Source organism: Manis pentadactyla, chromosome 2 (genome assembly GCF_030020395.1).
Source record: "Manis pentadactyla isolate mManPen7 chromosome 2, mManPen7.hap1, whole genome shotgun sequence".
Classification (NCBI taxonomy): domain Eukaryota; kingdom Metazoa; phylum Chordata; class Mammalia; order Pholidota; family Manidae; genus Manis; species Manis pentadactyla.
This window is the reverse complement of record NC_080020.1, coordinates 70111125-70134277: the sequence shown is the minus strand read 5'-3', so window position 1 is coordinate 70134277 and position 23153 is coordinate 70111125. Positions and strand designations below refer to the sequence as shown.

Below are 23153 nucleotides of genomic sequence, written 5' to 3'. Positions count from 1 at the left end.
ATGATTCTTTTGCCATCTTCAGTACTGAGTTCTGTCTTTTCTTCTGTATGGGCAACTCATCTCTTTATTGGTTATATTTTACTACCATGTAGTTTGGGTTTCCTCCCCAGGAAGATCCATGGTTGCTGCATTCTTCTTACATTTAATCATTTCAAATACTCATTGGCTGGGTGTAATATTATTGTTCTTGACCATTTTTGTCTTTGGAACTTGATAGATATTGTTCCATTGTCCTTTAACACTGAAAATTGACATGAAGTCTGAAGCAAGCTTAAATTTTAACATGTATTAAAAGATTGGCTTTTTTTCTTGCTTGAACATCTTAAAGTTCAAAAGTTACTAAGGCTGTGGTTTGGTATTAAGGAATCTGTTATCAATACTTGGGTATTGATATCTGGGTATTCAATATCTGAATACCTGGGTTTTACCCTCTTCTGAGAATTTTTTTAAAGTCCTACAAAGCTTAACTGCTCTGAGTTGAGGGCTGTATTTCAGTCCTCGGTGCGGGGGCGCTCTGGTTTCAGATGAGTTCTCCAAATCTGTGTGAAGTCCTGAGATTTCCTTTCCTTTAGAAATAGGCAGCTCAGTCAACTTCTTGTCTTATCCAGTTCTCTTCTGCCAGTGCTTCTCAGTTAAATTTGTCAAATGGCAATGTTTATTCTTTCCCACCTCTTATGGAACTGACAGAAATTATTGACATAAGTGGCAAAAATCTGGACTTACTTTGTTCCTTGATGATGTTAAGAGCATTTATTAATTTCATTAGACTATTACAGTCTCATTTGTGTCTGACTGGATGTTTGATAATGAATTTAAGTCCCTGAATCAAAAGAAATACAGAATTGGCCAGTGGGTATGGTCAATCCAGTTATAATCTCTAACTAAAGACTTTTGAAAGCATTTTCATCATTGTAGTAGGAGATCCAACAAAATAATCTAAAAAGAATTCCTTTCTGTGTAAGCTTGAGCTAGATAAGGAACAGGAAGAACAGAGAAATTAAGTGTATCTTTCTCCTAAAATAATTAACCTACTATTTTGTAGGATATTGCTGTGTTTGTAAGCAATTTGAGAGTAGGAGCCTAATGTTTTATCCATGCATCTCAGTGTCTGGCCCGCACATAGTGGATGGTCAGCATATTGGATTGAAAAATTGAGATTCTCAAATTCTCTCTTATTTTACAGACCAGCATACAAAGAAGACACTGAGATTTAAGATGCAGCATTTGAAATAGAGATGTGTTTTTATTCTTAGGTCAGAAACCTCCACAACTGAATACTTTAGATAATGAAGGTTGCTTTTCTGTATTTGCCCAGCCTGGGCTGGACACAGGCAAACGTCATACAACCTGCATTTAAACATTTTTTTTCTTTCCATTTTAAGTGTTTATCTTTCCTAGAGCACATCTAAAAGACTCAAACTATTTACTGTATATGTAAATGTGCTTTTAAGAAAAAAAGCACATGCAGTTTTCACATGCAAGTTTTCTTCGCAGGCAGTTCCTTTCCTGAAGCAGGAAAGGCTAGATATTAAAAAAACATAAGATAATTCACTGTTTTAACAAATGGGTCCTTAGAGATATATTTTAAAGCATAGGTTTTTTTGTGGTTTTTTTGCCTCCTAATCTAACTTTTACCATATCACTTTGTAACACTTAGAGAAATTCTGAAATAAATCAGTGATATTCTGTTTTCAAGGCTGACAGTTTTATTTTTTTCTGGTGTGGCCTGTGTAATTAGGTTGTACCCATGTGAAACATTACTTGTATGAGAAAATTTTCAGATGTGTATGTGTGTTTTCAGGAAGATTTGTTTCTGCTAATGTTCACAACATCTTTTGCACATGAAACGAATTCACTTATCCTACATAATTCAAGATATTAATGTTGTTTCCCAAAATAACAAAATAACCCTAATACAAAAGGAAATAAATGTTTCTGATACTAATTTTATATCATGGTTAGAGTAATTACATTTTAAAATATTTTTAGCAGTTAAACCACTGATTTTGAAACATAGTTGTTAATTATATAGGCTAGATGCCAACTGGAGAAGGGGCCATTCTGTGTGAGGGGAGAAAGGCCTAACTTGTAAGTGTTCCAGAAATGGCTGCAGAGATAAATGCAAGCATGCCTGCCTTGCAGACTGTCCCTAATTTCATTTTACATTAGAAGTTTACTGTAATTCTTATTCCTCGAGTATTTTCTAATAGACGTTTTATTACTTATACCAACCCAGCTGAGTTGCAAACTCACAAGTACTTTATTTGCTTTGTTCCTTCTACACTCCTAGAAATGTTAGGAACCATGAGAGAATTCAAACTTCACAAAATGAAGATACTTATTTGTTTTATAAAAAATCTTGACATTAACTCCTTTCCTTCTTAAAGAAGCTGAGTGTCTTGCTTTCATTTTTGTGGATTAATTTAAAATTTTTAGTAACTAAGGAGATCCTTATTCACTTCCAAGACTTAAACACCAGGATTGAGAGACACAAAAGGCACAATTTAACATATTTTATTGGCTTACTGTAAAGGTCAAAATTACCAAGCTTCATAGAAGCACCATTAGAAGGATACAGTAGATCCCTTGTGGAAATCAAGAAGGAAAGGCAGTGTAGGAAGTGTCTGGAAGACAAATAGAAAATTTCACTTGTTGTCTCTGATGGAATCAGTTGTCAAGAGTTTGACTAAGTTGCAAAGAATTTAAAGGGCCAGCAGATCTTTAAGAAAATACAAGATAGTTTTATTGTTCTTCAGTAACATTTGCTGAGATGCAAAGCATGCTAAATGTTAAACAATCCACAGAATTCCTCTGAGTCCCTACCCAGTGATTCTGTTTCCAAACTAGATAAAAAGGTGATAAATAAAATCAGAAGGCTTATTTAGTGTTGCCCTTCCAGAAGCCTACAAGGTGCTTGGAACATTAGTACTTCACTTCAACCATTTTGCTAAGAAAAAAAAATGAGAAAAAATGAGATGGGAAAAACCAGTAATTTTTTGGAAAGCAAGACATTTGCTTTCTCAAACAAAACATATACAGCTACTCAGATATACTTCTGCAACTCTGTTTTCATGTGCTTGGGTCAGTTTTCAGAGTTACTTAATGTTTTAACCAAGTAAAAATGATTTGTTAGAGGGCAGCTTTCCCAAATGACATTGAATAACATTTTTCTGACATTCAGAAATTACGGTGGCCTCTTGCTAGACTTCTAGCATGTTCAGTAACTCCCAACTTTAGGTGGAATTGGAGAACACTTGTAGTAAATCTGCTCTGCTTACAACCATGCTTTTTTTTCAATTATGTATGCAGGACATAACATGACCTTTAACATGCAAGTGTTATTCTCTGTTGCAGGGACTTTATGTTTTTGTGGTTTATTTCATTCTACACAACCAGACATGTTGCCCTATGAAGGCCAGCTACACAGTGGAAATGAATGGGCACCCAGGACCCAGCGCGGCCTTCTTTACACCGGGGAGTGGAATGCCTCCTGCTGGAGGGGAAATCAACAAGTCCACCCAGAATCTTATCAGTGCTGTGGAGGAGGTATCTGCCCTCGGCCCTGCCCTCTTGTTTCTCTCCCTACAGCTTTCCCGTCTCACAAAGGGTTCAAGTTAAACAGTGCTAGGTGACTTATAAATCCTTTCCCTACTGATATCCTCTGATCCATGGTATTTGATTGGCTAATCTGCGTTTTATGTTTTAACCAAATAAAAATGGGTTTGTTAAACAGCAGGTTTCCTAGATGCCACTGGGGAAAATGTGGTATCAGGCCTGTTATTTAATTCTTTTTCTTCCCTGCCCCTGTGACCTATACTACCCCACAGTTTGTACTGGGAAGTCATAGCATCATTTATTATCTCTTTCTTCAAAGTCATCCTAATTGGACATGGCAGTGACTTAATCTGCCTCAGAAAGTGTTTTTTAAATACTTTTCTTCCTAAAAATACTTTGACAACTCTCCTGCTTCAGCTATCCCAACTCACTCCTTCCATCTCAGCAAATGCTCAGTGAAAAGAAAATACACCAAAACTCTTTATTTTAAATACCAGGAATATTTTAGGACAAAGGCTTGGAAGGGTGCTTCAGCAGCACTACCAGGAAAATCTCTGCAGGATGTTCGCTGGCAAATCTACCTCCCATTGTCTCTGCATTCTGGTTTCCTGTGTCTAAATCACAGTGCCACCAACCTGTCAGTAATGCCACCGTCAGCTCTGGCCACTCGGATTTTAAAACACACCTGAAGACATTTATCCAGGAAGAGGTGGTGTGCAGGTCCCTGACAATTTCTGCAGTGCCTGACATGTGTTTACCCACCGTTCCTCACATAGCTCATGTTGCCCTCTGTATTAAAGAACCAGGGGGTACAGTATTTGTGTTTACATCCTGAAAATTGGCAAGAAATCTAAGTACATCTGTCTAAAAAAGAAACAGTTGATAAATAGTAAGTAGGCAGGTTGGCAGAAAGAAAGATAATCTACCTGCTCAAAGATATTTTTGTCTTCCGTGTTCATATAGGAAGTAATTTTACTCATGTCAGGTTATAATTAAGGTAAGTGATCACCAATCAACTACAATATTTAAAAATTGATGTGTCTTTAGTGCCCTTTGTTTAATGTTTAAAAATCTAAAACCATCTCTGTGATGCCGGGGTTCTTGCCCATGAAGCCGAAGAATGAGCTTCACAAACAGTCAAGGTAGGAGAGCAAGGTACAGGCTTTTATTTAGAAATAAGATGAGAGGAAAGAGCTCCTGGCTCACGCCAGGAGGGGACAAGAGAGCCCGGGGTGGTGCGTTTAATCTAAGGTACAACACAGAATTTTAAATAGAGTAGCTATCTATAAGGACATACTGAACTGAAAAATAGAAGTTCTTTGATAGTATTCTAAACTTTCTTTTAACTGAATGATTAAAAAGATAGTTCTATCCTGAAAGGATTAAATATATTCTAGGGGATTTATAGGCAGTTGAGGATTTGGGGGAACTGAGGGCTTAGGGTGTGGACTTGTACCACCTGCCCTGTGCCTAAGGTGGGCTGGGTTGTTGTCTGTTTGCTAGGGCTGTTTACAGTGAAGTCACGGGTTATGCTGAGATACCCTTGCGGAACACTCAGACATTCCAGGCCAAGCTGCTCCTGGCATTTTGGTCTTTAACTGATCTCACTGAAGATGTCTTTATTTCTAGTCTGGTATCTTTACCCTAGAGAATTAGTGTGACCTTGACTTTGCATAATGCTGAACACAGGGACTTTACATTGTTACACTGCTTTGACTGTAAATGTTTTGACTTGCTTTTACCGGAGGCCCTCACCCTACTCTGTCTAAGCCCGTGGTCCCTGTCTCATTTGTACTCCAAAGTTCTTAAAACTGAATTATTTCCACATCACAGTTGATGCCAATAGGAATGGAAACCTTTAGCATCAGCAATTCAGGAGTAAATTTTTTTGTCTTTAATTGGTTAGCCAAGCTACCCTTTGTCTAGATCTGAAGTACACAATACAATAACCATTAGCTATGTGTGGCTATTTAAATTTAAACTAACTACAATTAAATAACATTAAAAATTAAGTTCATTGATCACCCTGGCCACATTCAGGCGCTCAGTAAGCACATGTGTCTGGTAGCTCCCCAAATGGAGTGTACAGATATAAAACATTTCCACCATCACAGAAAGTTCTGACAGTGCTGGTCTGGATGTGCGACTTCTAAGTGAAATTTTTAAGGTATCGTCTCACAAATTTATTTCGACAATCTTCAGGTCCCTTTTCTCAGTATGAGACACTCCTGCAATCTCAGAAAACCATGCATTAAGAGGCAGCAGCTGTGACAGTTCAGTTCCTGGGCCTGAGCCATTACTTGACTGTTCATTTGGAGTGTTGCACAATGACATACCCTAAAGTGTTCTCGACATTCCTCAGAGGCTTAGAATTGGCCTTGATCCAGCTGTCAGTGAGGGACTGTCCGGGACATGCTAGAAAGTCATCCAGGAGAAGGGAAACCATTAGGAAAGGAAGGATTAAGGGGTTGTTTATCAGTCACCAAGAAGGAAGTGAATATATTTTAATCCTTTTAGGAGAGAACTATCTTTTTAATCATTTAATTAAAAGAAAGTTTATAATACTATCAAAGAACTTTTATTTTTCAGTTCAGTATGTCCTTATAGATAGCTATTCTATTTAAAATTCTGTGTTGTACCTTTGATTAAACATTAGGAGAGTTCTTCTCCAGTTCTTAGATTTTTAGCAATTTGCTTTGCACACATCTTACAAAAAAAACAAGTTTTGATTGAGTTACAAAAATAATTTTCTTCTCCTGCACATGACAGCACAGAAATCTACAAGTAATTCAAATAGAGAAAGTGTTTAGAATCAGCAGATTAAGACTGTCTCATGGAGAGACATATTTTTTTAAAGAACAAAGGTGTAAATAAATGGTCTCAATTCTAAACAGTTCAACAGCCCCTTCACTTGGTCTTTGTGATGAGCTGCAAGATAAATTGTTCATACAGATTTCAGAGTAAGTATGTACATATTCATATTATGATTTCCTTTTCTCCCCACCCCAACCCAAAAAGGTGCCGCCTGACTGGGAGAGAGCATCCTTCCAACAAGCCAGTCAGGCCAGCCCTGACTTAAAGCCAAGTCCACAGAATGGTGCCACTTTCCCTTCCTCCGGAGGATATGGCCACGGGTCACTAATAGCTGACGAAGAGTCCCAGGAGTTTGATGACTTGATATTTGCATTAAAAACTGGTACGTATGAACCCACAAGCCACATTAGAAGTAGGCACTCTCGCTTCGCTACAAATTCTGTCTTCTTCCCATGAAGCTGCAGAAGTATAATCAGTCACCCTGAGCACATCCTGATTCTCATGATCAATTCCTAACCCCTGCCAAACTCTAGGATATTTTGTTCTTGGCACCAAATATAACACAACCTAAAAATACAGTTTGCTTTTTAGGAAAAGACATACTAAATGTAAATCTCTCTGTTCTGGGATCATGCTAGGACCCCAAGATACTATTAAGACAACTTCAGCACTACAAGGCAATCTCGTAGGGACCGAGTTTTGCCTCCAACCTGCCAAAGACTTCCTTATGGGGTATTTTTGAACCAGAAACTTTGAAAGGCAACATAATGGGCCTCCTGTAGTTTTACAGATTCCAAAGTGCCAACACATATAGTATTTAATTGGCTCTTCCTATATGTTTCACCACACTCAACTGTGACTCCAATGGATAGTTATTTTCAAATCAAAAATGCAGTTTTTTATTATTTCTTTGCCTCAGAAAAACATTGAACTGTCACTGTTATAAAAGTTTCAGTGAACTTTTCATTTCTAGATGTACGAACAAGCAACAAGATATGCCCATTGTCAAATGAACCTGTTGAAATAATTATTCAAAAGTATGTTTTACTTTATGTGTATATATATATATGTCCCTGTATTCAGAATATGCTTTGTAATTGGTAAACCTTTTGTAGATATTGTTGGAGAGTCAGGGAATGAATGAATGAAAGAAACTTAGAGTTTTCTTGGAAGAAGAAAGAGTAAAATAAGTAGTGTAAAGAGTTATTAATTATTGAGATCAAGATTTTTTTCTTTAATTTTCAGTTGAGAGTTCTTGAAAAATATGTAGGTTTTAAACAGGTAAGAGTAGAGGGGAAGACATTACAGACTGACAGCATGGAATTAGCCAAAGCCCAGCACCTGCAGGTACATGGCCTGCTTAGGGCAAACAGGCACTACAGTGTGGCTGAGGTGGAGGGTGAGTGGGCCAGGAAGCAGGAAAAAGACCTGAAATGCGTTGTTAATAATTTACTGCAGTGCCCCAGCTGGGTCTCAGTGAACACCCTCCCTGAGACATTCCTAGTCATCCTCAATAGGAGAATCCTCCGACTGAATATATTCGGGAAACTGCAGAGATTCATAATTCACATCAGTATATTAGCAGCTCTAAAAAGTTCGACAGTAAAGAAACCCACTTCACTTAATTTAACTTGGTGTTTCCAAAACACATTTGGTGATAAATTTATTTTAGGGGAGCAGAAAGCTTACTGGTATTTTGTAGAATACTAAAATGCTATTCCGATGCCATGCTATGGAGTGGAATTTTTATAGAACCTAGTGAGCCATGGAGGTTTTTGAAGAGAGGAATGGCATGTTCCCACTGGTTTTTGAGGCAACATAACTCTTACGAAAGTATGAAGAATAAACTTAGAAGCCAAATCGGGAAGGCCGGGAGGTTGTTACAGTTGTCCAAGGGAATGAGATTCAGACCTCAGATTTGGGAATTAGAAATAAAAAAGATGAGCACAAGAGGAACACTCGCAGAGCCCTAAGAGGACAGCCGGCCAAGGCTCAGGCCTTTCACCAACACAACAGGGATTGTATGGAGAGCAGTCATTCATTTATTTGTTCGCAGGGGGAGACTAGTGAGTTCAGGTTTGGGCACACTGATTGTTAGACCTGTAGCTCTTAAATGTTCAGATTAAAAGATCTTAAGCAGGAGATCAGGGTCAGAGGTATTAATCTGAAATGTCTCAGTGTGAAGATTATATTTGAAGCTATGGGGATGAGTAAATTTGCTCTGGGACGGTGGAAAGAGAGAGCTGAGAGGAAAAGAAAAGACGTGAGTGAGGAAGGGAGATAAGAACACTTGAGATGATACCCGTGTTTAAATGACAAGAGGGTCCCTCAGTGAGAAAGAGAACTAGAGAGAAGAGGGTTTCATGCCAGAGGGAAGGAACAACTGCGTAAAATGCTCATTAGTGTTTGGACTAAAAAGCAGCTTTCAGATTACAAATAATCCTCAGGGAAGATTATGTCCCCAACACTACAAAGTGGTCAGTTGTTGATGTTATAATACTGGAAACATAAAAGAAATTCTTGTAGCATAATTAAATTAGATGTGGGTCCTATATATATAAAACTAAGTATGAAATGCATTCAGTTCAAGAATGTATGGAATGACTTGCTTACTTATAGACTGAGTTTCACATTCCTTGGAGTTCACTAAACTAGTTAGGAATTAAATTCTTAAAAGAACCAAAATAGCAGTCTGTAACATTGGTTACCTCTATTTTCAGAAAAGGTACTGTAATAATCAAGCACCACCCCCTAGACACTTTCCATCATGGAATATGGTCAAATCAAAGGAGCAGTCCACGTGTCATTCCATCTACAGCAGAATTTGCCATTGACACATATGCCAGATTTGGAACAACAGGGGTTTTGTTTGAACGCTTATAGCATTTTAACAGTTTTTGAGCAAAAATGTATACATCGAGAGCTCATTAAAAACCCAGAATTTCTTCAAAAAATAAATAAATCTAGCACAACACTGCTTGATTGGAGCTGAGTAGTGACTGCCCCTTGAGATAGAATATAAACTGTCCAGTTTGCCTGATGCTCGTCAGATGTGTGTCCCTGGTTTATGCCAGTGTCCCTGGCCTTTGTGACATTTGGGTTTGCAAACCTTGATCTGTCTCAGGTCTACCTTACCTGTGGGCCACTGCAAGTTAAGTACTAGGAAGAGTAGTCCTGAGGTCTTTTTTATTTGAGCCCCAAATTTGAAAAGCTATATAACCCTTTACATATATTTAAATGAATATCTGAAGATTTTCATTAGAAGTTCAAATAGAATCAAATAATGTAATTCCACTGTATTATTAATTCTGGTATTTTAAAATAAGAATTTTATGTTGTTCTTTTAAACAAATTCAAAGCAGCCTAAATACCATGGCAGTTTGATACCCACTGTCAATGATTTCATTTTAAAAATATATGAGCAGACTTTTCTTTTACAGTCGGAAACTTTGCATCATTCTCTTTTCTACTTGAACTTGTATTCCATTCCACTCCTACAACAGAATTTTATCCTAATGGAATATACTTAATGCTTGCAAGTTCATTTAATCTTCACCCACTCATACTTTTCTCCAATTTTATATATATATATATATATATATATATATATATATATATATATATATATTTCAACTTAAATTTTTTTAAAGACTTCAAAGTATCAAAAATTTCTTTTGTATGAACTTATTGTTAAAATTATTGTTAGTCTACAGTTGAATAAATCAGCATTGATAACAAAAACATTAAGTGTTTTGACAAATCATTATTTTTAAAAAGCTCTTCAGAAGAGTGAATAGGGCAGTTTAAATATCTGGGAGTGTATTTTCTGAAAGCTGTACTTGCTACATCACCTTGCATCCTTTGTAAAAGCCTCATATACCACGAGTTAAAGGAATCTCAATTTGAAGCTCCTGCTTCAGCCACTTTATAAAGGACCCCAAAGGCACTAACCTGGAGCACAGTATAGCATTAGAGTATGAGGCGGGGCAGCCAGCTCCCAGATTTAGCATGGACTTTAGCTAAATCACTTAACATACTTCTCATCTATAATAGCTGGGCTAGCAAACTGCTATTTTCCTTTCTATTTCAAAAACTGTACCTGAGAATATTTTCTTATTTTCAATAATTTCTGGAGTGTACCTAAGGATATTCTCCTTGAGAGTTTATATAATAGTCAGCCACAGGTTGCTCCCTGCATTCCAGGCTTTCTGGGCCTTCCACCACTTCTTAGATCTATAGTTGACCTTTGGCAATACTGGAAATGTAAGATAAAAATAGGCCTTTGGCATTAGATAACCCTTCTTTTTAACATTCTTATTTTTTAGTTTTAGGGTCATTCACAATAAAGCATTCTATGCACAGGTGGTAGGTAAAAGCATTTTCTGTGTTTTTGTATTTTAATAGAAAACTCTTTTAAGAACTACCTTAAAGGTGAAAAAAAAAGTGCTTCCTTAATTGTGGGACTTCAGGCACTGGTAGGACAAGGTGGGAAGAGATCTATTTGTCCCCTCTGAATTGCACCTACACATCAGTTTTGTCTTGTGTACTTCTCTTTCTCTAGGTCCTGCACTAAAATATGTGTCGCAGAGTATATAACAGGCAGAATAGAGGTCAGTAAGCCACAAATAAGTCACAAAGGCCAGTTGCAAGAGCCTAGGAAGCATGATCCATCTAAGCTCAAAATCTACATAGCTAGAAAGGTTGGCCAGATGAACACATTGAAATAAAAATCAGGGCTAGTCCTGATAGGCTAAGGCATATGGTACACAGGACTAGAATTCATCTCAGTAACCCTGGATATATAACAGTGCTGGGTTGATGCTCTGTATACGATGGATAGATGGATAGGTGAATGGATGGATGCATGGAATTATTTCAGGAAGTGGGATAACTCAGGTCTTTAACAGTAACTGTTGATACCATTTCTTTACCCTTTTAATCACTCTCAGAACTCATCAGCTTTCAACCTGGAATAATTTTGAGATATTTAAACACATACTAAAATACTTTTAACATAGTAGATAAAACACCTTGGGTACTGTAAAGGGAAATATCAGAATGCCCTTGCTCTAGGGGACTTGTAAGAGGAAAAGCCCAGGTAGCCAGTTTCCAAATTGGAAAACCATCACTTCTTTACAAGCATTTACAAATGTGTCTGCAGGCTCCAAGGCCTTCTTTAACAGCTACAGTTGAATTCCAAAGTGATCAAGACATTGTTTTTCAAGCCAGTGTGTTAGAGTACACTTTTTTGCATATTTTAAAATAATAACAAAGGCAAGTATATTAAAATGATTTGGTATAAAATAGAAACCCTGGCCCCAAGCAGTCGTGGACTTTTTTCTATCTGAATTTTAACCGTATTGATTTCAAGAAAGGAAGGAAGGGAGAGAGAGAGAAAGGGAGTGAAGAAGGGGAAAGAGAAAACACTATTGACCTTTTTAATTTGTTAAATGAATTATTTGTCTTACTATGAGAAATCTACATTTCACTCTAAAAGGAGAACATAATATCCTTCAATTAATTGCTCTTGAAACACATCAGCCTTTCCACAGGTGAATGAGACCAACTCAGTTCTAGACTAGTGGTGTCCTGGTATTATCAGTGTCTCCAACCAAGACTTCAGGAGAACCAGAACAGTCACCCTAGTACAGCCTTCAGAGACTCAGTTTACCAGAGAGTGAGGGTAGAATGGAAAGGCGTGTACTCTAGTTACATTCCTAACAAGAATGTAGGACTGGCATACAAAAACTTGGCAATTCTGTCAACCCAATTCTGACAAGATTCTAGAATATGTCAGTCTTGGGGCATAATGGGCTTAGATTTAGGGTCTTTCCTCACAGAAGGCTTCTCCCAGAAAGACTAATCTGATTCCCCATTATCCCTAGTCCTTTAACTTACTGGTTTTACCGCAGACCAATGACACAAATGTCATGGTAAACATTTCCTTCAAATGGTTTGTTTCATTCAGAAGAAGATAAATAACAAGTCTTTGAACACAAGTGAAAACATTCAGAATCCAGACCCTAATACTCAAAAAACTCATTAAAAATTTCTCTTTCAGAGGTACCACTTCTGCAGGCAGATGCTCAGATCATCCTGGAAGTAACCATTGTTAGAGCTTTAAATATTTGCATAAACTTATTGACAAACACTTGGTCAAGCCTGTTTCCTAAGCAATGAAATAGTTTAAAATGAAACCAGTTATAAGTCATTCTAAGATGGCAGAGTAGGAAGATAAGGCAGAAACTTCTTCCCACAAACACCCCAAGGAAGCAACTACAGCAAATACAACTAAACCTGAAAATGACCTGAAGACTGCAGAACAGACCAGCTACACCTGTGGAAGAAGAGGAGACCACACAGAAAAGGGTAAAGTGGAAGAGCCACAACTGAGCAGGACCCAAGCCCTTCCCCAATTCCAGTCTCTAGGCAGGAAGAAGAGGGAACAGAGCAGGGAGTGGATAGGAGTCCAGGAACTCTGCTCACCTGCCCTGGAGATCTGCTCTGGGAACATGAGTCCTCATTGCACTGCGTTCTGGTGATTAGTGGGGCTGGACACCAGAGACAGATGGAACACTCTGGGCAGCTGAGAATCCAACTGCTTGTGAAGGACAGGCATGCTCCACTGGTCCTGAGACTCAAAGCAGAGGTGGCAGTTTGAAAGACTTGCCAGCAGTGTGAGCAATCCCAGAACAGTGAAGGTTGAATAGAACTCTCTAAGTAGGTAAAAGTGTAGGTGGACATATCTCCCCAGCCCTCCCTTGGTCCAAAAGTTTGAGCACTTCCAGAACTCCCAGAGGCTCCATCCCCCTCACTGGCAGTTCAGCCCCAAGGCATTTCCCTGCACACTGCTAGTACGCCAGCCCACTCAGACCAGCAGCATCACACTTTGCTGCATAAAGGCTCTCCCAGCTTTCTAGGCCATGTTTCAACCCAACTGAGGAGACACTTGAAGGAGCCAGCTCCAAGCGCTCCTCCCTCCCTGCCAGTGGCCAACCCATGTCTTGCACACCTCACTACCACCAGGGGGCACCCATGTAACTCACTGCCACAGCATACCATATCACCTTGCGACTTGCCATGCCCCACGCTGCCCCAGAAGTACCAGCCACCACCACCACCCTGCATTCACTTCAGGGCATCCCCACCATCACTGCACAGCAGGCAGAGATCCCCACCTCACCCAACCCACAATGATCCCAGTAGAAGCCACTGTCCTGATTGCAAAGGGCTGGCTGAGGCAAACTGCCAGCTACAGCAGACTGAGAGCATTTCCAGCAGACAGGAAGTCAGCCTTCGCATTGCCCACCAACAGCAACTGGGGCTCCACTACAAAGGATAACCATGCACTGGACAGTAAAGAGTCTTGAACTTCTGGACACCACAGGACTCTTTCTTCACAAAGTCATTACTCTCTAGACCAGGAAGCAAAGCATATCTATCTACTACAAAGGAAGAAATGCAGAAACCATGACAAAATGAAGAGAAAGGAATTTGTTCCAACCAAAACTACAGGATAAGACACCAGAAAGAGTTAAACGAAATGGAGATTACCAATCTTCTTGATAAAGATTTCAAAGTAAAAGTCGCAAATATGCTCAAAGATCTGCAGAAAAGTATTGAAGATCTCAGGGAGGACTTCAAAAGAGATACAAGAGTTGAAAAAGATCCACTCAGAGCTGAAGAATACAGTACCTAAAATGAAATATAATATGGAGGGAGTGAATAATAGATTACTACAAGTAGAGTAGACAATCAATGAGATGGAAATTGGAGAACAAAAACACAATGAAGCTAAGGAACAGAGAGAAAAAAGAATTTCTAGGAAGAATGATAAGAGAGCTGTGTGAATCCAAACAAAGCAATATTTGTATACAAGGGGTACCAGAAGAAGAGACAAAAGGATAGAAAGTCTCTTTGAGGAAATAATTGTTGAAACCCCACACCCTAATCTGGGGAAGGAAATAGACACTGAGGTCCTGGAAGTGCAGCGAGTCCCTAACAAAAGGAAACCCAGGGAGACAACACCAAGACATAAAATAATTTGAATGACAAATATTAAGGATATCGAGAATATTGAAAGCAGCCAGAGAGAGGAAAACAATTACTTACAAGGGAAACCCCATTAAACTATCATCAGACTTCTCAGCAGAAATTTTACAGGCCAGAAGGAAAAAGAGGAAATATTTAATTTATTAAACAGAAGGACCTTCACCCAAGATTCCTCTTCCCAGCAAGATTATCATTCAGACTTGAAGCAGAGATTTAACAATTCCCAGATGAACAAAGCCTCAGGGAATTTATAACTACTAAACCAGCATTGCAGGGTATGTTAAAGGGACTGCTGCAGATGGAAATGTTCCTAAGCCTAAATAGTTTTCTCCAGTGAAAATAAACCCACACTAAAGGAAGTAGACCAATTAATTACTAAGGAAGTATAAAATTAAAATGAAACAAAAGTAGTAAAACAAACTATACACAAAATCAGTCAGGAGATACACAAAAAGTGCAGTTTATGACATCTAATAAAGTATGGAGGAGGAAGAAGAGAAAAAGTACTTTTAAATTGCGCTTGAAATAAAGCAGTCAACATCTTAATATAGACTGCTATATAGTCAGAAAGCTATCCTTGAACCTTTGGTAACCACAAATCTAAAGCCTGTAATAGATACTCAAAAAATTAAAAAAGAAATCCAACCACAGCGCTAAAGAAAATCATCAAATAACAAGAGAAGAGAAGAAGAGAAGAAGAAAGGAACAGAAAAGAGCTATAAAAACAACCAAAAAACAATAAAATGGCAATAAGTACATACCTATCAATAATTACCTTCAATGTAAATGGACCAAATGCACCAATCAAAAGACACAAAGTGGCAGAATGGATAAAGAAACAAGATCCATCTATATGCTGCCTACAGGAGACTCATTTCAGATCCAAAGACATATACAGACTAAAGTGAAGGGATGGAAAAAGATATTTCATGAAAACAATAGGGAGAAAAAGCAGGAGTAGCAGTACTGATATCAGACAAAGTAGACTTCAAAACAAAGTAACGAGACAAGGACATTACATAATGATAAGGGTCAGTCCAACAAGAGGCTATAATCGTTTAAAATATATATGCACTCAACATAGGAGCACCCAAATATGTAAAATAACTACTAACAGAATTAAAGGGGGAAATAGATTGCAACACCTTTATTTTAGGAGACTTTAACACATCACTCACATCAATACACAGATCAACCAGACAGAAAATAAACAGGCACTAAATAATACATTAGATCAGATGGACTTAACAGATATTTACAGAACATTCCACCCAAAAGCAGCAGGATGCACATTCTTAAGTGTACATGGAACTTCCTCCAGAATACATCACATAACTAGATCACAAAAAGAGCCTCAATACATTCAAAAAGATTGAAATTGCTTCAGGCAGCTCCTCAGATCACAAACTAGAAATAAAGTCCATAAGGAAAAAAAACCTACAAACACAAGGAGGCTAGACAACATGCTTTTAAATAATCAGTGGATCAATGACCAAGTTAAAAGAGATATCAAGCAATACATGGAGACAAGTAAAAACAGAAATTTGACAGTCCGTAATTTGTGGGATGCTGCAAAAGTGGTACTAAGAGGGAAGTACTTAGCAATACAGGCCTACCTCATGAAAGAAGAAAAATCTCAAATAGTCTAAACTTGCAATTAAAGTAGATAAAGAACAATTGACACCCAAAATTAGTATAAGGAGGGACATAATAAAGATCAGAGCAGAAATAAAATATAAAATAGAGCAGAAAAAAATCAGTGAACCCAAGAGCTAGTTCTTTGAGAAAATATACAAAATAGATAAACCCCATTTAAGACTTATCAAGGAAAAAAAGTACACAAAATCAGAAATATAGAAGGAATGGTCACAACAGATACCACAAAAACAAAGACTTAATAGAGAATACTGTGAAAAATTATATGCCAATAAATTGCAGAACCTCCCAAGAAATGGACAAAATCCTAAAAAGAAAGAACCTTCTAAGGTTGACCCAGGAAGAAAAAATCTGAACAGACTAACACCAGCAATGAAATTGAATTGGTAATAGACTCCCAAAAAACAAAAGTCTTTGACCAGATGGCTTCACAGCTGAATTCTACCAAACATTTATAAAAGAGCTAATACCCATCCTTAAAGTATTTCAAAAAGTAGAAGAGGAGGGAATACTTCCAAACTCAGAAATTCTATGAGGCCAGCATCACCCTAATACCAAAACCAGACTAAGACACCACAAAAAATGAAAATTATAGACCAATATCCTGGATGAACATAGATGCAAAAATACTCAACAAAATATTAGCAAACCGAATTCAAAAATACATCAAAAAGATCAAGACCAAGTGGGATTTATTCCAGGGATGCAAGGATGGTATAATATTCATTGATCAATCAGTGTGGTACACCACATCAACAAAAGAAAAGATAAAACCCATATGATCATCTTAATAGATAAAAATCATTTGACAAAATTTGACATTCATTCATTCATTCATGATAAAAATGCTTAATACAATGGGTATAGATTTACATACCTCAACACAATAAGGCCACATAAGATAAACTATAGCTAATATCATATTCAATGGTGAAAAGCTGAAAGCTTTCCTCTAAGATCAGGAACAAGACAAGGATGTCCACTCTCATCACTTTTATTCAACATAGTACTGGAAGTCCTAGCCATAGAAATCAGACAAGAAAAAAAGATGAAATCCATCCAAATTAGTAAGGAAGAAGGAAATAGTCACTCTTTGCAGATGACATACTATATATATAGTAAACCCTAAAAACTCCACCAAAAAAAATAATTAAAACTAAAACTGGACTCAGCAAATTTGTGGGATACAAAATTAATACACAGAAATCTGTTGTGTTCCTGGATACTAACAATGAACTAGCAGAAAGAGAAATCAGGAAAACAATTCCATGTGCAATTTCATCAAGAGAAACTACCTAGGAATAAACCTAACCAATGTGGTAAAAGACCTGTACTCTAAATAAACTATAAGACACTGATGACAGATATTGAAGAAGACACAAATAAATGGAAACCTATCCCATGATCATGGATAGGAAGAATTAATATTGTCAAAATGGCTATCCTGCCCAAAGCAATTTACAGATTCAGTGCAATCCCTATCAAAATAACAATGGCATTTTTCATTGAACTAGAACAAATAATCCTAAAATTCGTATGGAACCACAGGAGACCCTGAATAGCCAAAGCAGTATTGAGAAAGAAGAACAAAGCTGGGGGTATTATGCTCCCTGACTTTAAGCTATACTACAAAGCTGCAGTAATCAATACAGTATGGTACTAGCACAAGAATAGATCCATGGATCAATGGAACAGAATAGAGAGCCCAGATACAAACCCATTCATATATGGTCAATTACTATATGATAAAGGAGCCGTGAACATACAGTGGGGAAAGACAAAGCCTCTTCAATAACTGGTGTAGGGAAAACTGGGCAGCTACACGCCAGAGAACAAAACTGGTTACTGTCTTAACTCCATATACAGAAAGAAGTAAACTTGAAATGAATCAAAGACCTGAATGTAAGTCATGAAACCATAAAACTCTTATTGGAAAACATAGGCAAAAATCTTTTGAACAGAAGTATGAGCAGTATTTTTCTAGACACATCTCCTAGGGCCAGGGAAACAAAAATGAACAAGTGGGACTACATCAAACTAAAAAGCTTGTGTACAGCAAAGGACACCATCAGCGGAACAAAAAGACATCCTGTTAAAGTATGAGAGAATATATTTATAAACCCATTCAATAATGGGTTAACATTCAAAATATATAAAGAGCTTGTACACCTCAACATGCAGCAAACAACCCATTTAAAAAAATGGGCAGTAGACTGGAGCGGCCCCGGGCGCGCACAGCCGCATCTCCTGCTCCTCCTCTTCTTCCCGGGAGCTTTGACCGCACCTTCTCCGCCCGGCTGCTCACCGCCGCCGCCGTCGCATCCCCGCCGCCGCGGTGTCCCGAGGAGGAGGAGAAGGCACAGTGGGGCCGCCGCCGTTAGAGAGGGACCCCCGGCCACCACTCGCCCCCAAGGCCCGCCCTCCCGCGGTTCCCGCTCTGTCCCCCTGCTGCCGCCGCGATGGGGCTCCTGGACTCAGAACCGGGCAGTGTCCTGAGTGTCGTGTCTACAGCACTGAACGACATGGTAAAGTTCTACCGCTGGACCTGGTCCTTCGCAGATAAACGTGTGGAAAATTGGCCTCTGATGCAGTCTCCATGGCCTACACTTTGTATAAGTTCTCCTGTTCGTGTGGCTGGGCCCAAAATGGATGAAGAACCGAGAACCTTTTCAGATGCACTTTGTACTCATTGTCTATAATTTTGGGATGGTTTTGCTTAACTTTTTTATCTTCAGAGAGTTATTCATGGGATCATATAATGCGGGATATAGCTATATTTGCCAGAGTGTGGATTATTCTGATAATGTTCACGAAGTCAGGATAGCTGCCGCTCTGTGGTGGTACTTTGTATCGAAAGGAGTTGAGTATTTGGACACAACGTTTTTTATTCTGAGGAAGAAAAACAACCAAGTCTCTTTCCTTCATGTGTATCATCACTGTACAATGTTTACACTGTGGTGAAGTGGGTTGCAGGGGGCCAAGCGTTTTTTGGGGCCCAGCTGAATTCCTTCATCCATGTGATCATGTATGCATACTATGGGTTAACTGCATTTGGCCCGTGGATTCAGAAGTACCTTTGGTGGAAATGATACCTAACCATGCTGCAGCTGATTCAGTTCCATGTGACCATTGGACACACAGCACTGTCTCTCTATATGATTGCCCCTTCCCAAAATGGATGCACTGGGCTCTAATTGCCTATGCAATAAGCTTCATATTCCTCTTTCTTAACTTCTATGTTCGGACATACAAAGAGCCTAAGAAACCCAAAACTGGAAAAACAGCTGTGAATGGTATTTCAGCAAATGGTGTGAGCAAATCAGAGAAACAGCTAGTGACAGAAAATGGAAAAAGGCAGAAAAATGGAAAAGTGAAAGGAGAGTAAATTGAACTAGGCCTTATCTGTCGTTGACAGTAAGGAAGCTCCCATTTCATATAAAATTTCAGGGAAAACAGAAGCAAATGAGAGTTTGGGGGTGGGGAGAAAAAGTCAAATGTGCTCTATGTATTAGTAACCTTTAGATTGAATAAAGTGTTAAATACCCACATGTTCTATTTATGAAGTTTTATTTTAAACATTTTTTATTAGCCTTGATATTGTCCAGACAAAAGCAATTGTTATGTGACTTTGGAGGCTCTTCCCATTACATCTGTTTGTCTAGTGCATGAGATTTTTCATGTATCTTAAAATAGAGTCATTCTTCAGCCTGATGATTGCAGAAACAGTCTTTATGAACTTTTTGGCTAAATTACTAATTACCTACTAATTAAAATCAGTTACCTTACATTTTCTGGTCTGAAGCTGGAAATGTGGATACTTTAAAATTTGCACATTTGAATTCATTTGCTGACTGGAATGGTCGAATCTCTCCACCTCTAGTCCTGAATATACCCTTTTAGGTTGTAATTAAATTTTAAGAACCTGATGATCTCTGTTAGACTCTTAGAGGTTTAATGATGATGGGGTTGGTGAAATAAGAAAGAATTACAGTAAAATCTTGTCAGGCAACCAAAAGGTCACCATGACTTGTGGCAGAAATCACTATGGGAAGCAAGTTTTGTGATGAAAAGGCAGCCTTTCAATACTCCTATTACTATCGGTAATATATTACAAAAATTAAGATTATTGTCTAATTGGAACATGAAACTATTCATGTCTTTTTTAGTAACATAAAGTAGTTACATATATGTGCTGTTAGAAGAGAGTATGTTGATATTATCAGGCTTTCCTTGTTTTGATTTGTGGCTGTTACCAATTTTTCGTATGTGGAAATATACCTACCTCTTCTGTTGGAAAGAACATTTAAAATTAAATAAATTTTAATTAAAAAATCAAAAAACAAAACAAAACAAAAAAACGGGCAGAGGACCTGAACAGACATTTCTCCAAAGAAGAAATGCAGATGGCCAACAGGCACATGAAAAGATGCTCCACATTGCAAATCAAAACCACAATAAGATATCACCTCATACCAGTCAGAATGGCCACTATCCAAAAGACAAGAAAAAAGTGTTGGTGAGGGTTTGGAGAAATGGGAACCCTCCTATGCTGTTGGTGGGAATGTAAATTGGTACAGCCACTGTGGAAAGCAGTATGGAGTTTCCTCAAAAAAACTATAAATAGAAATACCATTTGACCCAGTAATTCCACTTCTGGGAATTTAACCAAAGAAAACAAAATCCCTGACTTGAAAAGATATATGCATCCCTATGTTTCTTGCCACATTATTTACAGTAGCCAAGATGTGGAAGCAACCTAAGTGTCCATCAGTAGATGAAGTGATAAAGAAAATGTGGTACATATACATAATGGAATATTATTCAGCTATTAGAAGAAAAGGAAATCCTGCCATTTGCAACAACATGGATTGATCTAAAGGGTATTATGCTCAGTGAAATAAGCCAGGCAGAGAAAGACACATACCATATGATTTCACTTATTTGTGGAAAATAAAAATAAAGCAAAACAGAAAGAACAACATAATACAAATTCATCATGAGGATAGTAGTACAACATGGAGAATATAGTCAGTGATTCTGTAATGTCTTCCTATGTTGACAGATAGTAACCATGCTAGAGGGGGTGATAATAATATGGGTAACTCTTGAACTACTATGTTGCATATTTGAAACCAATGTAAGGTTGTCTATCAACAATACTTCAATAAATGATGTAGAAGAAAATACCCTCCATTTGGGATTGGAAGCCAGTTGGATATCTTCATTCTGTGACTTTCCTGCTGTATGATGTGAATAACTCCATGAACATGTCTGATCCTGATTCAGTCCCCGCAGCTCTAAAACAGGACTAATAAACATCCCTTTTCCTGACTAAAGCATGTTGAAATGTTGAGAAAAGGTGAGGTGCTAGGTAAATGTAAATGATCATTTCTAGTTCCTTTGATATTGCCTTGTCTGTCTACCAAAGGGATAGTAACTTTTACCATGATCACAATTACTGGATTTTTCTTGAATTTTTGGCTTAAAATTTAAGCTCAAAATGCCTTTCAGGAAATCACAATACTCACTGCAAAATGCCCTCCCAGACTATTTAATGAATTACAAGCGGACGAGAGACAGACTGTGCTCCCAGTCTGCCATGTTACTACTGTATGTAATATGTGCCGTTTTTGAGTCTCAATGAGGGATTGGGATTTGAGTATTATGCACTTTTTCTCAACTGGGCTGAAACTGAGAAGGTGGATGAGGTGGGCCATGGAGATGTGGTAGTTCAAGGGGAGGCTCTATCTAAAACTTGGTGCCCCTCACAGGGCTCTGGGCTATTAACCAATCCAGTCATACCCATTCACTTGCAAAGCTGCAGGCTGTGATAACCTCCCAGCCCTGTCTGTGTACTGTGTCCCCGGGGCAGGCAAATGCATATGTATTCCTAATGAGATTTAGAGCAGGCAACACGGAAATCAGTAGTTTCGGTCAGGAAGTCCCACTTTGCCCTGATGATAATAATGGGGTCCTCTCTATTTCTCTATAGTTGATCCCATATTGGGCAACTTTGTTACCTAGCCCTTTAGTTCTTCTCACTCAGATCTAGCCGCTACAGGCCTCTGGGCCTCAGTCACCTTCTCCTTACAGAGCAGCCAATGTCATACTTAACCACTGAGGTTATTACAAGATGGACAGTTTCCCTGCTCCCCCGGCAGAGAAGCATGGGCCCTGTGTCCTTCTAAGGCATGATGGAGGACTCAAAGATTCCCTTCAAGGGCCAGGCAAATACCATAAATGATTCAAAAGAGTTGGATGAAAACAGCGGCAAACCAGAAGGAATACCAGATCTGTATGTTTGTTTTTATTTATTTTTTCAATCCAGAAATGCAGGCCCTGTGTTGCCTTCTGCTTTTTCAAGAAATACCAAAAATCTGGTATTTTTTATGTGGCGTGTATTAATTTTGGCAAGTAACTAAGTTGTTTTTAAGCTACATTGTCAGTGGCAATATCCTACCTAGTTCTTAACTTGAGGAGAGTTCAAGGGTGTTTGTTGCACATTTTGCTTCATGGTTTACATATACGTTGTATGTAGAGGTGCCATTTATTTTGTCATCCAAACCAGGGCAATTTGAGAGAGTAAAGGGGATGTGATTAATATTTTTTCAGGTATAATCTAGGACTTTCTCTTCAAATATTATTTGAATAATTTCAAATATCCTCTTCCTCATTTTGAAGGAATGGTGAAAGACGTGTTTGTGAAAGGCTATGGAAATGGGCCTCGATAAAGGGGTGGGAAGACACTCAAGCTGGAATTAATGTGATACATGCAGGACCAAAAGACCTGCACTTGGAGAAAACTCCTCAATGGGCAAAGGTTGAAATATGACTGTGTGGTAGCATGGAGGCAGATTAGGAAGTGCCTTGAAAGCCAGTGCACAAGGTTCCAGACTTCATGCCACTGGCAAGGGGAACGAATGTCTGTTATTGAGAAGGAGATGGCCCTGGAATGCAGCAGGGATCAGAGGGACAGAGACAATAAAGCTGGAACAGGCATGTTCAAGAGCTAGAAGGCAGAGCATAGTTCATTAATACATTTAACAAACATTTACTGAACACCCCTCCGTGGGTTG

At 38.4% G+C, this 23153-nt stretch overlaps 1 protein-coding gene and 1 pseudogene across 1 annotated transcript in view; both read left to right on the top strand.

Moving 5' to 3' along the window:
• The window catches only part of ADGRV1 (adhesion G protein-coupled receptor V1), a 487139-nt gene that overhangs the window by 460845 nt on the left and 3141 nt on the right, over positions 1-23153 (top strand). Inside the window, exons 87-88 of the mRNA XM_036925534.2 lie at positions 3355-3546; positions 6574-6751. Coding sequence (XP_036781429.2) covers positions 3355-3546; positions 6574-6751 — 370 coding nt within the window. The remainder of the gene's footprint in view (positions 1-3354; positions 3547-6573; positions 6752-23153) is intronic.
• On the top strand, positions 18495-20222 carry LOC118932302 (elongation of very long chain fatty acids protein 4-like; annotated as a pseudogene).